Source organism: Arvicola amphibius, chromosome 10 (genome assembly GCF_903992535.2).
Source record: "Arvicola amphibius chromosome 10, mArvAmp1.2, whole genome shotgun sequence".
NCBI lineage: Eukaryota > Metazoa > Chordata > Mammalia > Rodentia > Cricetidae > Arvicola > Arvicola amphibius.
Window position 1 is genome coordinate 100,644,960 of NC_052056.1, and position 16,319 is coordinate 100,661,278.

Sequence of the window (16,319 nt, forward strand, 5' to 3'; positions counted from 1 at the left end):
TATTCCACAACAGGTCACAACCCACAGGTTGAGAACTGCTGGTTTAAGGGATCTGATGCCCTCTCCTCTGCAGACACCTACACACACACACACACACACACACACACACACACACACACACACACCATAAATAAATAAATAAAAATTTAAAAATCTCTAATAGTTACACAAAGAAACCTGCCTCAAAAAAGCCAAAAAATCTTTTTTAACTTTATTAATTGATATTTATTGAGCTCTACATTTTTCTCTGCTCCCCTCCCTGCCTCTCCCCTTCCCCCTTCAACCCTCCCCTAAGGAAAAAAATCTTTAGTACACATAAAGTCAACATTTCTGTCCCCATTGAGGGACCACTATTCCCCTCAAGGCCAATATCTACTCACTTTGCTCTTTCTATCCCATAGGGTCCCCAGGATCTCCAAGAAATGTCCTCGTCACCAAATCTGCCTCAGAGCTGACCCTGCAGTGGACAGAGGGGAATGCTGGGAACACTCCCACCACAGGCTACGTCATAGAGGCCAGGCCATCAGGTAGGAGCAGCAGGACCATGCGTTCCTGCCTGGAGACCAGAATCAGGCACTGCCCACGTGGTGGTATCTCGGTCACACTGAGGGTAGTGGTCTGTGGGGTCTCTGGCCTCCTCTCCTGGCATTTCCCTAGCAGGGCTGAGGTAGAGGGTGTGTGTGTGGAAGACGAGGCTCGTTTCTTGTTCCTTCTTAGTGCCTAGTAACAGCTGCGGGGCTGTGCTCTTAACCTCTCGGGCATTCAGTTTCTGATGCCTTAGCCGCATGGCACTCGGAGAGATGATAATTGTCACTCTCAGAGGAGGGTGGATGAGAGGCGAAGGACACTCGAAGACGGTTCAGCTCATCAGGAAGATCGAGGAGTGTTTCAGGGCCTCGTCTCAGGGGTCTAATGCCGGCAGCCTGTGGAAGGAGCCTGGCTCACTGTGGGTAATTACAGACATCCTTATTAATAGAGAAAATGGCACATCAAGTGCTCTAACTCTCAAGCTCCTGGAAGCGCGGGCTGAGGTCCATTCCTGGGCTGGGAAGATGGCTTAGGGAGTAAGAAGGCTTGCTGTGTAAGCGTGGGGACCTGAGTTCAAATCCCCAGCACCACATCAGAAGCAAGATATATGTGTGCATTTGTACCTGTAATCCCAGTGCTGTGGGAGGTGGAGATGGGAGGGTGGGTTAGGCTTGCTGGCCGCTAGCCTCCTTGATGGCTCAGTGAGAGACCCCGTCTCAAGAGAATAAGGTGAGGGACAGAGCAGGGCACCCGATGTCCTCCTCTGGCCTCATGTGTGCACAGGGCTGCGAGTAACCGTTACACACTCTGTATGTACACCTCACATATACACACAGACCCACTCCTGCCCCGCCTCCTCCCTTCTGACTTCTTCACATCCGCTCACTTTTTAAAACGTTATTTTATTTTTTATTTTATGTCTACGGGTGTTTGCCTGCATGTATGTTTATATATCATGCCTGTGCCTGATGCCTGAGGAGGCCAGAGCACTGAGTCCCCTGGAACTGGAGGTACAGAGGATTTAGGAGCCACCATTTATGTCCTGGGAGTTGAACCTGTGTTTTCTGGAAGAGCAGCCAGTGTTCCTACCTCCTGAGCCATCTTCCCAGCCCTCTCTTACCCACTTTTAAACAAGTATTAGTTGCATATATTAGTGGGATTTTTTTTTTTTGACAGTGTACTTGCAGCTCAGGTTAGTCTTGAACTCTCTGTGTAGCCAAGGGTGACCCTCCTGCCTCCACCTTCTGAGTCCTGGGATCCCAGGTATGCTTCATTGTGCCCAGTTTTATGGAGTGCTGGAGATGGAACCCAGTGCTTGGGCATAGTATGCCCAAGGTAAGTTCCTTCCCAGGCTCCAGGGTGATGTTTCTCTGTAGGCTGCTTTTGTTGCCTTCACATAGCTGGGACTAATTCACCTAGCATGAGGAGCTTAAGGAAGGAAAGACTTGACTTGGCTCACATTTCAGAGGGTTTGATCTAAGGTCACTTGTGCTTGGCAGGAGAGTGGGGTGGAGGGTAGTTGTTTGCTTCATGGTGGACAGGAAGCAGACGGAGGGACAGGAAGAGGCCAGGGACAAGGGCCACCTGCAGTGGCCTACTTGCTCTAGCTAGGTCTACCTCTGAAATAGTGCCTCCCAAGCTGGTCACCGAGCATTCAGCACACGAGCCTGTGGGAGGCAGTTCATGTACCCACCGTGGCACCACACAAAGCGGGCACTGGCCACACCCAGCCACAGCATTCCTTTGTAACTGGCGTTCTGCCTCCAAGTTGTCTTGCTTTGTTAGAGGCAGAGCACAGATCCTTGGGTTTAGCTGAACATGATCTCCTCCAACTCCATACGTGTTGCCACAATCGGCAGAACCTGGTCGTTCCTTATGACTAAGTAAGACTCCGTTGTGTATTTATGCCACACTTCCTTTTTCCATTCCTCCATTGACAGGCATCTAGGCTGAGTCCCCATCTTAGATAGCAAAGCTATCTTTTAGATATGCCGACCTCATTTTCTCTGGTGGTTTACCCAGCACGGGGATGGCCGGATCATCCGCAGTTTGTTTTTGGGGTTTTGGAGGAGGCTCCATCCTGTTCTCCGTAGCGGCAGGCCTAATCTACATTCCCACCTGCCGTGTGTGAGCGTTCCATTTGGTTTCAATAATGAAGGGTGGACGTTATTGGAAAATGAGTTGCTGCTGCTTTGAGTTGGGTATTACCCCTGGGAGCTGGGCGGGGGCAGGCGAGGGGTGTCACCAAACATGGGGAATGCTAAGCAGCCTCACCGTGACCTTCAGATGGTTGCAGGGCTCCCAAGGAATGCCTGAGCAGAAACGCAGGTGAAGTACCAGGCACGCCTCAGGAAGTGGCTTCCTTCCCAATGGCTGTGGTGTTAGGAGCCATTTTGGTCTGGTGTTGAAGGAGGTTGTTACACCCAGAGGGAAGAGCCCTGGTGTCATATCCTGTGGCAGGCAGTTCCTCTCCCTTCCCCTTCCATGTTGCCCCTGGATGCTTACAAGTTAGAAACACCTTCTGGAAGCATCTAAGGAGAAAGAGACTGGGGAAGGGGGCAGGGGAGTGGCCTAGTGAGTAGAGCACTGGCCACACAAGTGTGAGGACCAGAGTGTGCAGCCTGAGAAGAGAGGTTCTCAACCTGTGGGTCATAATCCCTTTGGGTGTCAAACCACCTTTTATCAGGAGTTACCTAAAGCAAATGGAAAACACAGATAATTACATTGTAACTCATAACAGTAGCAAATTTATGGTTACAAAGTAGCAGCAAAAATAATTTTAGGATTGGGAGTCGCCACATGAGGAACTGTACTAAAGCATGGTGTGTTAGGAAGGTTGAGAACCTATGCTGGACACAGCAGAACATCCTGTTACCTGGTGCTCCCGTAGCAAACTGGGGGTGGAGGTGAGGAGTCCCCTGAAAACTTGTGAGCCTGCTAGTTCCTAGCTGCTGGTATAACATCAACAAACGAGATCCAGCCTCAGATGAAGTGGGAGACGAGGACCAACACCTGAGGTTATCTTCTGATCTGCACACATGTGCCAAAGCATGCACATGGCCAAAGTGCTACCTATGCATGTTTGCATGAACACGCCTGTGTACACACATGCACACATGCGCGCGCGCACACGCGCACACACAACACACACACACACACAGAGAGAGAGAGAGAGAGAGAGAGAGAGAGAGAGAGAGAGAGAGAGAGAGAGAGAGAGAGAGAATAACCAAACACACAGCTTCTTCCTGGGTAGAGGGCAGTGGGAAAATTTTGTAAGATATGAAATTGTCAAAAAATGAAACACACTAAGGAAGGGAGGGAGGGAAGGAGGGAGGGAGGGAAGGAGGGAGGAAGGAAAGGGAGGGGGAGGGAGGGAGGGAGGGAAGGAGGGAGGGAGGGAAGGAGGGAGGGGGAAATTCTTTGGCTCCAGCTTGCTGGACTGGAGCCCTAAATGATATATGAGGAGCAAGGCACTGGCCAGCTCTAGACGGGTTCTCAAGTCAGTGAAAGTTCTGGGCCTTCTGTGGTCATTTGGTCCTCTCCACAGAACCGGGGACAGCTAACCAACTCTCTACAGTGGCTCCATGTACAGAGTTGACTTCAGTTGCTATCTTGCCACTGACTCTGGAAGACAGTTGTCACCCATGTCCCCTTGTGGATCTTGCTGACTGATCACGGTGGGCTGCTGGACCAGGGCCTTTTATTGGAAAAATAAAACACAGCATGGTGCCCGGTCCCCTCTGCAACACAGGCCAGCCACAGCTCACAGCGGCATGCAGGCTTTTATAGATTGTCAATATTTAAACACCTTGCTGGGACCCAGGGGCCTCTGGATCTCAGCTGTCATCTATTTCAGGCCTCATTACACAAACCATTAAACACTGTATCTTCTCATTTTCTCCACTGAAGCTCCCTGGCAAGGCCTTCTCGGGGCGGAGCCCTGGTTTATGCAGAGCCCTGCCTGCCTGGCATCTGGGGGGACAGAGACACTCAGTAGGCATCCCATAACCCAAATGGTCTGTTCACCCTGATACATTCCTGCCCGGCCACATCCCTGCCTGCCCTCCTGAAGACAATCCCATCAACACTGCCTCCATGTGTCCCCATCCCTGTCTTCACCCCTGAAGATTTCACTGAAGAGCCCATGACTGCTGCACCCAGCAGTAGCTAATGACAGTCACATCGGGCTAAGTCACAGAATCTCGTATTCCAGAGAGGGTGGTTCCCGAGTGTGGCCTGAGGACACGGCCATTGAGCCCTGCCAGGACGGCTGACCAGCTGGTTCATTTCTCTAAATTGTGAGCGAGCCTCCCCTGGAATTGTGTCGCAGAAGGCTCCGGGAAAGCAGCTATGTGGTGGGCAGACGCGGATGATTTATTTACGCAAATTATTCCAAGGCATTTTGCTGTGTAGCTCTCAGAGCCTAATTTACATATTTACACAATACACTGGAATGGCACTAAAGGCACTATAAATATACTTTCCTCTCCAAAACAGCCATGAAATATATATTTAGGACGCACCCAAGGCAGGCAGACATTGTATTGCTGTTTTCACAGATGATGCTTTAGCCGTCAGGCGAGGGACCGGGGCCTCTCCACACTTAGCCCTCCTGGGTGCACCCCAAGTCCTTTCGTATTCATGGTGTTTATTGTCAGTTCTTGGCGAGGCGAGTTTGAGCTGAACCAGGAAGAATACCAATATCTCCAAGCTGGGCATAGTGGTGAAGGCTGGTTTTCTCGGCATGCCAGAGGATGAGGCAGGAGGGTGGTGAATTCTAGGTCAACCCAGGCTACAGAGGGAGACCCCGTTTCAACAATAAACTAGTGCAGAGCTGAAGAGATGGCTCAGATGACACAACGCTCACCAGGCAAGTGTGAGGGCCTAAGTTTGATCCCTGGTACCTATGCTCAGTAAAACCAGACTCCATGATGCGTGCTTGAATCCCAGAGCTGGGGAGCCAGGGATGGGCTGGTCCCTGGGACTCTCTGGATAGTCAGCCGAGTCAGCAAGTCACAGGCCATCAAGAGACCCTGACTCAAAAACCAAGGGGGACAGTACCTAAGGAATGGACACATGCACACATGCACAGGCATATTAAATAAATGAATAAATAACGTCATATCCTTTGAAGGTTTGATATCTGTGTCAGCAGGTATAGCATGTGGACCTTAGCAAGGGCTATGCGTCATGCTGCGCTCCCTCCTCCTCCCACCAAATGCCTGGATGTCTTCCTCCTCCCCTGAGTCAGTCTCCTTCATTGGCCATCCCTGCCATGAGACTTGCACCAAGTGCTATCTGCAACCCTGGGCAAGAACCAGACAAAAGACATTTTTATTAGCAGCTGTATTCAGTCTGTTGTTTAAGCCTCACCTCCTAGCTTGACCGTTTATACAGAGAGAAATGGCAGCGCTTAAGAAATAAATGACTGCCAGGCGTCCACTCGCTCAGCACTGCAGGCTGGCGGTCAGGCTGTTGGCTTCGTGAGGTACCGGAACCCACAGTCTCAGTAGTGAGTGACAGTTTCATTCAGCGTGGAGACCCTGTTTAATTGGCTGTGAAAATCAAACTTTTGTATTGGCATGCCGTCTGCCCTGATACCTGCAAGAGCTTATGCCTGGGCATTGAAGGGATACGTCCAGCGAAGGCCCCTTGGTCATGCTGTATTGGGCTCTCTCTTGGTTTAGAAAAGATGGGATAGCATAGGGAACAAACGCATCCCTTATGCTGGGGCTGGGGAGCTGCCGGCATTGAGGGATAAAAGCTGACTGATTTCATCCTCTGAACACAAGCATAGCCTTTGACAGTGAATGTGTTTGTACGGAAGAGCCGTCTGTTTTCAGGGTCTCCATTCTCTTTCTTTGGGTAAACAACACAACGAAGGAGGAAAATCACAGAGCCCGTCTTCTCTAAGGAACGCCATGCAGAGAGCTGAAGTCCGCAGTTCCACCATCTCTGTGGACTGTTAGGACTGTGGAGACAGTGACGCTTGCTTAGAAACAGCTGCAGCATCCATGTCTTGGTGCTTCCTTGCTGTCTTAAGACCTCGAGGCGGACTTTCTCTGACAGTGCGCCAAGAAATGAGATGGACGATCCAGGAATCGGTTCCCCGGAGTTAAGTCATGGGGAAGTCAGTTCGGGAGGACTATCCAGGGGTCAGTCGCCTGAGGATCTGTCAGTCATTCATCCAGGGATCAGTCATTTGAGGACCAGGCATGCAGGGGGTCAATTATTTAGGGTATCAGTCATCACCCAGAAGGTTAGCCATTCAGGGAATCGGTCACCAGGAATCAAAGGTCACCCGTGGCTGTTACCTTGTGACGTTCGCAGAAGACCAGGCAACTGGAGGTTAGGCAGATCAGTCAGACACCTGCTAATCACCCAGGGATCATTCAAGAGACTTAGGGGGTCTGTCACCCAGAGACCAGTCACCCAGGGGACTGATCAGTCACCCAGGAGATGAATCAGTTGCTCAAGGGACCAGTGAGTCAATCAGGAGACAAGTCAGTCACCCAGGGGACCAATCACCCAAGAATTGGCCCAGGATCCACCGATCAGGATCAGCCAGTAGAGACCTGGCCTTGTATGTGATGTGCCATGATGTCCCAGCTTGCTCGTGGTGAGGGGGTCACTTGCACTCAGTGCCCAGGGTTTCCTTGTGACAAACACAGTCACGCCATCCTCGCCTGCTGTGGTTGAGAGGAAAGTCCAGGCACTGGGGAGCTTCTCAATACAAGGAAAATCAGTTGCACAAATCTCATTATTGTTAATAGTTCTGTAATGTTATATTTCTCACAAATTTGTGGAGGTATTTTCTCCATCACTGATTTATTGAGATATTTAGCAGCATAATAAAAATGAGAAAAACAACCCACAGTTGGAAAACAGTGGCCGCTCTCACAGCTGCCAAGTTTTGTTGGTTTTTTTTTTTTTTTTTTTTTTTTTTGTCAGTCCCCCTTTCCCAGCCACTGGAGATCACCATGTAAATATTGGTGTGGATAAATAGCCCAGTGAATTACAATCCAAGTACGACATGCTAATTTTAGAAAGCAGAATTAAGCAAAATAAAAAAAAATGCAAACATTTTCTTCTGTTAATTCCGAAGGAAATCGTCTTGGCATGACACCACCCTCCCCCATTTTTGAGTGTAAGTAGATTGCTGAATAAATCGCTCTGTGTTGAGATTCTATATCAATATTTTAAAATGTTTTTTATAAAAAATGCACATAGCTCCTGGAGCCATGACAGAGCTCTTAAAGTAAAATGTGGTCTGTGGGTGACGACAGGAGCAGGGAACATCGTGTGTGTTCCCCGCAACAGGAGAATATTAAGTAAACATGAACGCAGAGGAACGCTGAGAGAGCTCAGCACAAAGGTGTTCAGACCTCAGATGCAATGGAAATCCTCCAGGCTCTGGGGCTCTCATCTAGCTTTAGTGGTTTGAACAACACCCAGTTCTGTAAGCCTGTATTTCTTCTATGTTTAGACTCTGATAGCATAGCATTATCTTTTTAGCTGAAAACATGCCACAACGCATTCAGCATTTAGGGCCTTGGGGCTAAGCGTGAAGTAAAATAGGGGTAATTTGTTATCTCTGGAGAGACTGTTGGAGTTGGGGCCTCGAAGAGAGTCTGGGAAGCAAAGATGGCTGCCTGGCCGGGTGGGCGGATGAGTGAGTGAATGGTTGGGGGGTGGTTATGTTGGTGGGTGGAGAGATGGGTGGGTGGGTGGAGAGATGGGTGGGTGGGTGGGTGCGTAGGTGGCTGAATGGTGCATAAATGGGTACGTGGGAGAATGGGTAGATGGATGGGTGAGTTGGTGAGCAGGTGCGTATATGAGGAATGGGTGGATACGAAAGTGGATGGGCACATGGCTGAGTGAATGGGTGGATGAACTAATGGATTGGCAGGTGGGCTGATAGGCGGATAGGTGAGGGAGTGCATACATGGGGAGTGGATGGGTGGCCGAGTCAGTGCACAGTGCATAGGTGCACAGATGAGGGAGTGGGTAAGGATAAGTAGATGGATGGGTGGGTGGGTTGTGGAGGATGGATATATTTGGGTAGGTTGATGGGTAGGTGGGTGGATAGATGATAAGAACCAATGTTTCATTAATTCTTTAAAAATTCCAGAGCCCTGGAGTATAACAGTGAAGTAAACTGAGCATACACTCTGGAAGCTGTGGGTGGAACAGCTGCCACTTCCTGGAATGTGGCCGGGGAAGGCTGTGGGGGGGGGGGGAGCTCGGGAGGGGGACATGCCCTTACTTTCCCTCTCCCTCCTGTCCTAGACTGTGCACAGCCTGTGAGCACAGAGATTCCTGAGCCCCGAGGGGCAGAGGAGCATCCCACCACAGAGTGGGCCCTGAATCTTCGTAGGTGGACAAGGAAACGTCAGGGGCTCAGCGCTCTGCAGGCCAGGTGTATTAAATGCGCTATGACTCCCGGCTGTTCACATAAGAAATATAAACCGGGGCTGAAGAGGTGGCTCAGGGTTAAGATTGCTTGCTACTCTTAGAGAGGACCCGAGTTCAGTTCCCAGCATCTGTTTCAGGCCGCTCCCAGCTGCCTGTAACTCCAGCTCCAGGAGAGCCAGTGCCCTCTTCTGGACGCCAAAGGCACCTGCAAATATGGGATGTATAATCCACATAAATACTTACACATACCTCAAATAAAACAAATCTTAAAAAAAATACCTAAGCCACACGACATTCATTCTCTGCACATAAGCCTTGTTATTTGGGGTAGGTAAGGGAAGGGACCACCTACGCTATAGTTTGCCGTAGTAACATTGCCACCCGCTACGGGTCTCCTGATGAGCAGCAACCAACGACGTATGTAGGAATAAATCACAAGGCTGTGTGATTAAAGGCCTCTGCTGCTGCCTGTGACACCATCAGCATCGCCTCATTCATTAACCTGTGACTATCGGGGCTTCGCCAGGGCAAATCTCAACCCTGAGCAAACACAGACTCAAACACCAGCGAGCGACCTCCTCCTGTTTACCGATGGACTGATCCATCCGAGAGCATCCTCTGTGAAGGAGGTGTGGCGAGGTTTCGTTTCCCATCACTCCCAGGCATAAAAACAGCGGGTGCGTGCACATGTATATTCATTGGGCTCTCTCTCCCCTCCCTGGTCACCGGCTTTTCCAAGTCCCATATACCTCTGTCTCTAAGCGGAAACTAAACTTGGGAAGGACTTCTACATCATGGGAACAGTTCAGGCTCCACGCCCACCTTTTAGCGGAAGCCTCCTTGGGGAATCATTTATATTTTATTTGCAATCACTCACGTTGCGCTGACTGCGTGTGAAGCAGTGTGCTAAGCACGTTATAAATAAAAACATATTGAATCCTCAAGGCAGGCCTCCACGGAACGTGCCTATGTTATCACCGTTTGATTGACAAGTCCCAGAGAGGGTGAGTGCTCTGCCTGAGGTCACACAGCCAATGACAGAACCTGGGCTATGTAGTTACAGAGTTTGTTCAGCCACAGTACTTTGGGTTTTTAGTGTGTTCTTATTGTTAAGACATGGCTTCATGTAGCCCAGGCTAGCCTGGAACTTGCCATGAAGCCAAGGATGACTTGAACTTCTGATTGCCCCACCTCCACCATGTGAGAGCTTGTGTCACCGTGACCAATTTCACTGGCTGTGTTTCCTTCACTCTCTTGGCTGGTGCTGTGGAATCAAAGCCATTTGCCTCTTTCTTCTTTTCTACATAAGACATTTTCTGGCTTTGATCTTATTTGCATTTTCCTAAATATCAGAATTTACATAAATTTAGTATTTACCTACAGTGGAAAACTATGTATAAAAGAAAAGTCACCGTGTGTGTTGGGGTGTATGTATGTGTGCGTGTATATGTGTGTATGTGTGTGGGTGTGGGTGTGTGGGTGGGTGGGTGGGGGCGGTTGGGCTGTATATGTGTGGGATGTGTATGTATATGCTGTTGGTGTCTATGTGTGTATGTGTGTTGTGTATGTATGGGTATGGGTGTGTGGTGTGTATATGTGTGTGGGTGTGTGTATGTGTGTGGTGTGTGTATGTATGTGTGTATATGTGTGTATGTGTGTGGGTGTGTGGTGTGTATGTGTGTATGTGTGTGGAGGTGTGGGTGTGTGTGTGGTGTGTATGTGTGTGTATGTATGTGTATGTGTGTATGTATGTGTATGTGTGTGGGTGTGTGTGGGTGTGTGTGGTGTGTATGTGTGTATGTGTATGGGTGTGTGGGTGTAGGGGTGTGTGGTGTGTATGTGTGTGGGTGTGTGTGGTGTGTATGTGTGTATGTGTATGGGTGTGTGGGTGTGGGGGTGGTGTGGTTTTGGTGTATGTGTGTATGTGTTGTATGTGTTGATGTATTCCTGTGTGTATGTGTGTAGGTGTGGGTGTGTGAGTGTGTGGGTATGGGTGTGGGTGTGGTGTGTCCTGTGGAAGCCAGAGATCACCCTCAGATGTCATTCCTCAGTCACTCTCCACGGTCTCTCTCTAGCTGGAACTACTCATTAGGCCAAACTGACTGGCCACTGAGCACTAAGGATCCTCCTGTCTCTGCCTACCCAGCTCTGAGACTAAGTGTGTGCCAGCTGGGAATTGAACTCAGGTCCCCATACTTATGCAGCAAACCATTTACCCCCGAGCCATCTCCCCAGCCACACCTTAGCCTTATGAAGTGCACAGCTCAGTAACTTTGAGTAACTTCATGGTGCTGTGTCTCCATCGCCGCTGTCCATCTTGGAAACCCAGACCCTCCCCACTGATTCCCACTCCCTGGAACCCACCATTCTACACTCTGTCTCCAGCGCTTGAACAACCCGAGGACCTTCTCTGATGGAGGAGAGTTATCTGTCTATGTTTCTTTCATTGGTTAATTAATAAAGAAAACTGCCTTGGCCCTTTAATAGGATAGAAAATTAGGTAGGCAGAGTAGACAGAACAGAATTGTGGGAACAAGGAAGTAGAGTTGGGGAGACGCTTCAGGCAGTCGCCATAGTGAGTCTCCATGCTTCTCCTCTGCAAGATGGACGCAGGTTAAGATCTCTCCTGGTAAGCCACACCTTGTGGTGCTACACGGATTACTAAATATGGGTTAAAGGAAGATATGAGAATTAGCCAATAAGAGGATGAAACTATGGGCCAGGCAGTGTTTTAAAAGAATACAGTTTCTGTGTAATTATTTCGGGTGTAAAGCTAGCAGGCAGCCGGGTGGCGGGACACAGCCCCGCCGCTTCCTTCTACACTTCTCTAAACAATACTGTGCAGTATGTGGTCTTTTAGGACTGGCTGGCTTCACTGGGCCTCTGGTCCTCAGCATCCATGCTTAATGTCAGAATCCCTTTATTTTGAAAGCGGAGTAATATCCCGTTGTGTGAACATGCAGTGTTGTTTAGCCCTTTGTCTGTCCATGGGTCACTTGGGTAGTTTCTACCTTCTGGCGCTGTGAATATTACTGAGAGCATGGATTTGCAAGCATCTGTCCAGAATACAAAATCTTTAAAAAAAAATGTGTAGTGGTAGTGCCAGGCCATTGACTAAAAAGTCAGGCTGGGGCAGAACTTGGCAGTAGCGCACCTGCCTAGAAACCTTCAGTGAGGCGCTGGGAGAGTGGCTCGGCCACGTAGCACTGCTGAGTTTGCTCCCTAGCAGTTGTAATGCAAGTAAAACACTCACTCTGCATTTAGGGCGGGCTTGACACTGCAAGCGCTCAAGACACTGGGCATTGCTAAGATATTTTCATCTGGGAAGTGGCCTTGCAGGCAGAAACCAGGGTCTCATTCCCAGCAGAGGCATTGAGCTCTAACGGTGTTACCCCCAACCATGTACTAGGCCTGCATTTCCTGCATAATCCAGCACTTTGCTCTGAAAGAGATGAACTGCAGATAGATAGATGGATGGCAGCCAGTCCAGGAGCGCAGATGTCCATTCTGTCTACAATACATGGAGAATGTCGTGCACCACCATCATGGTGGCAGCAGCGAGAAAGGAAGCTATGCCTCAGACTGTCCCCTTGCCCAGCTGGCTGCCTTTTGTTTCCAGTCAGAACAGGGTTGGGACCCAAAATGAGTGCAGGCCAGCTGGCGACCAGCTCATGCCCAGGTGGAGGTGTCTGTAGGTCAAGAATGGGATCAGAAGGGTCAGAGATGGGGTTTGTAGCACAAGCAGGGAAAGCAGCAAACCAAAAGGGAGCCAGGGTCCCTAAGGTGACATCAAGTGGGAAACCAGGGGGGACCTAGAACCCATGAGAATATGATAAGGAGGAGAGAGATGAGAAGATGCCACTCCCGAGTGGTGAGATGGTTCGGTCATGCCCGAGGACCCGATTTGCTGCCAGAGCTCACATGGTGGAAGAATGAAGTCCCACAAGTTGTCCCTTGATCTCCACATGAGCCCATGGCATGTCTATGCCCACACACAAAATAAAAAAGTCTAACAACAAATAAAGACATGGTCACGCCCCGCTCGCTACACTCTGGGGATTTGCTGATCGAGGAGATCAAGGAGACGCGCCTCTCCACCCGTGGTCCTCTCCAGCCTCTGGAGCTGGCACCAGATGCCCTGTCCTGGGCACCTGTGAGCTGGCCAGCCAGGCAGGCGGGCAGCCGGGTGTCTAGGACTCATCTCCAGAAGAGCTGCCCTGACCTCTGCTCCATCTCTGATTCCTCTTGCAGATGAAGGCTTATGGGACATGTTCGCAAAGGACATTCCCCGGAGTGCCACCTCGTACACCGTGGGCTTGGACAAGCTACGGCAAGGGGTGACCTACGAGTTCCGGGTGGTGGCTGTGAACCAGGCAGGCTTTGGGGAACCCAGCCGCCCTTCCACAGCCGTGTCAGGTAAGCCCTTCAGGACACGTGAGGGTGCTGTCCTTTCTGCAAAACACAGGTGCATGAAGCAGAAGCACTCATCATGGGAGTGGAGAGGGGAGGAGCTGAGAGGCTGAGCTGCCCTCCACCAGGGTGGGGTGGAGGAGCTGCTGCTGCAGATGGCAGTGGGGAGCACGGTGTAGATTGTACTCTGCAGCTCCTTCCTGCGACTGCCTTCCTCAAGCGGAGCCCCAGACACTGAGCCACTACCAAGGACACTGTACAGACAAGGTGAGATTTCCATGCCATAGCAAAAACTCAGGCATGGCGGCCAGCTCTTACAGTCTCTGCTCTGCATAGGCAGAAAGAGGGTCCCTGGGGCCTGATCTGTGAGCTCCAGGGCTGTGAGGGAGCCTATCTAAAGGGGAGATGAGTGGGATTCCTGAGGATGACACCTGCCGTTGACCTCTTTGACCACACACACACACACACACACACACACACACACACACACACGGAAAAGGATGTAAAACACTGCTGGTTCTATGAAGAACTGGTGTGAAGAGCTTCATGCCCACATGGCCTTGAACCCCATACAGCAAACAGCATATAGAATGCAGATCCCTCTTAATCCCAGCACTCGGGAGGCAGAGGCAGGCGGATCTCTGAGTTCGAGGCCAGCCTGGTCTACAAGAGCTAGTTCCAGGACAGGCTCTAGAAACTACAGGGAAACCCTGTCTCGAAAAAGCAAAAAAAAAAAAAAAAAAGAATGCAGATCCCTCATTTCTTCCCTGGGGCATCATCCACAAACAATTCTGAGATCCCACAGCATCTAAAGCCAGCCGTGGCTACCATCTGAACCTCAGTCAGTTTGTGACATGCTTCAGAAATACTAGCTTCCATCACCCACTGGCCTTGCATCAGGACCCAAACCCTGGGATGAGAACTCCCTACAGGACAGCTGAGGCCGCTCCTCCCTGCCAAGAGGCAGAACTCGCCGGCACTCCTGGGTAGCCAGCCTGAGAATCACAGAACTTGCTCTATGAGATACTGAATGCACAGCCAGACACCCCACTTACATCCTTCAGACTCAAAACACTGTCATCGCCTGAGAAGCCCTGTGGTGTGCCATTATCCAAAGCCAATTTCCCCTTTATTCCCAGCATGCACTCATTCGTCATCCAGCCAATGAGATACTTAATGTGAAGGTCTAAGTGTTTTCTGCAGGTTTTGGCAGCTGGAGACAGACCCCCGGCTCTGCCTGTAAGAGGTTCGTCATTCAGGGCCCTTGGTACCATTTAACCAGCTCACAGGGACACCCCTGAAAGGCAGGAGTGGGGGCCTATAGGCCCAGCACCTGTAGAGAGGACATTTTTCTCTATATAGGAACAGAATAGAACAAACAGGAAGGAGGGCACGTGCATACCCTTCACCCAAGCAGCTTTTACACAAAGCATTTTTGAATAGATAGCTCTACAGCATGTTCGAAAACAAAGCCCATAGTTCAGCTCAGCTTTGCTAGGAACATAAAATAGCACACAGCCCCAGGCTTCAGGGGCTCCTGGACCAGCGGAGGAGGCTAACGGGTAGCTAAATATGCCCAGTGGCGTCAAATCCAGAGACATTGAGAGGTCAACCATTACCTTGTTTGTCACCAAGGGAAGCTAGGAGAAGAGGTGGGTGGGGTGGGGGTAGATTTCTCCAATGAGGGGATAGGATAGTAGAGAATGATGAAGATGGTTGGGACCAGGTTGCCAGTGAGATCAACGATGTAATGAAGCTAAGCACACAGCATTTGTGGGAAGGCTGAGTAAGGGAGGAGAAGCAGGGTGGCCCTTTATGTCAGCGTTTCCAAATAGGTAGGATTAGGAGAGGCATGGCAGATGTTCTCAAGGGTAAGGTCAGGAGTGGGAGAGGGAGGTCTGGCGTACATCCATCCTGTCCTAGTTTCTCTTCCTGTTGCCCTGACAAAGACAACTTAAGGGAGAAACAGTTTGTTCTGGCTCCCGGCTCAGTAGTACAGAAGTGATGGAGGCAGGAGCTTGAGGCAGCTGATCACAGCACATTGACAATGGAGGAGCAGAGAGCAGCGAATGTACACTCAACTCCCTTTCTTCATTTAGATAATATCTTAGTTAGGGTTTCTATTGCTGTGGAGAGTCACCATGACCATGGCAACTCCTATAGAGGAAAACATTTAATTGGGACTAGTTTACAGTTTCAGGAGGTTCAGTCCATTATCATCATGGTGGGAAGCATGGTGGCATGCCAGCAGACATGGTGCTGGAGAGGTAGCTGAGAGTTCTACATCTGGATCTGCAGGCAGCAGGAAGAGACAGTGAGATGCGGGGCCTGACTTGAGCCTCTGAGACCTCAAAATGCACCCCAATAACACACTTCCTATAACAAAGCCACACCTACTCCAAAAAGGCCACACCCTGTGGGAGAATTGTCTCTATTCTGTCAGTCATGTTTTAAATAAACGCTGATTGGCCAGGCAGGAAGTATAGGTGGGAAAACCAAACAGGAAGTAGAAATTATGCAAGGAGAACAGGAGAATTCTGGGAAGGAGGAAGCTGATTCCTCCCACTCCTGCCCAGACCACCAAAGGAGCAGGATGTGATCTACCCCACTGAAAAAGGTACTGAGCCACCTGGCTAAAATAGATCAGAAAAATGGGTTAATCAAGATGTGAGAGTTAGCCAGTAAGAGGCTAGAGCTAATGGGCCAATCAGCTTTATAACTTATAGAGATCTCTGTGTTATTTCTTTGGGGCTTGCCAGCTGTGGGATACCAGATGGGACAGAAACCCCAACAAGCAGGCCCCCTCATGTTACAACACCCCCTAGTAGTGCCACTCATTATGGCCTGTGTGGATCATTTTTATTCAAAACACTACATATAGCCTAGGCCCCCAGCCAGGGAATGGTGACACCCACAGTTAAGATGGGTCTTCTGCCCTCATCAGTTAATCTGACCAATCTGATGAC

General features: G+C 50.0%; 1 protein-coding gene across 1 annotated transcript in view; it reads left to right on the forward strand.

The window, feature by feature from the left end:
* Sdk1 (sidekick cell adhesion molecule 1) overlaps positions 1-16,319 on the forward strand; it is a 935,030-nt gene that overhangs the window by 898,847 nt on the left and 19,864 nt on the right. The window contains exons 40-41 of the mRNA XM_038345621.1: positions 402-527; positions 13,195-13,359. Coding sequence (XP_038201549.1) covers positions 402-527; positions 13,195-13,359 — 291 coding nt within the window. The remainder of the gene's footprint in view (positions 1-401; positions 528-13,194; positions 13,360-16,319) is intronic.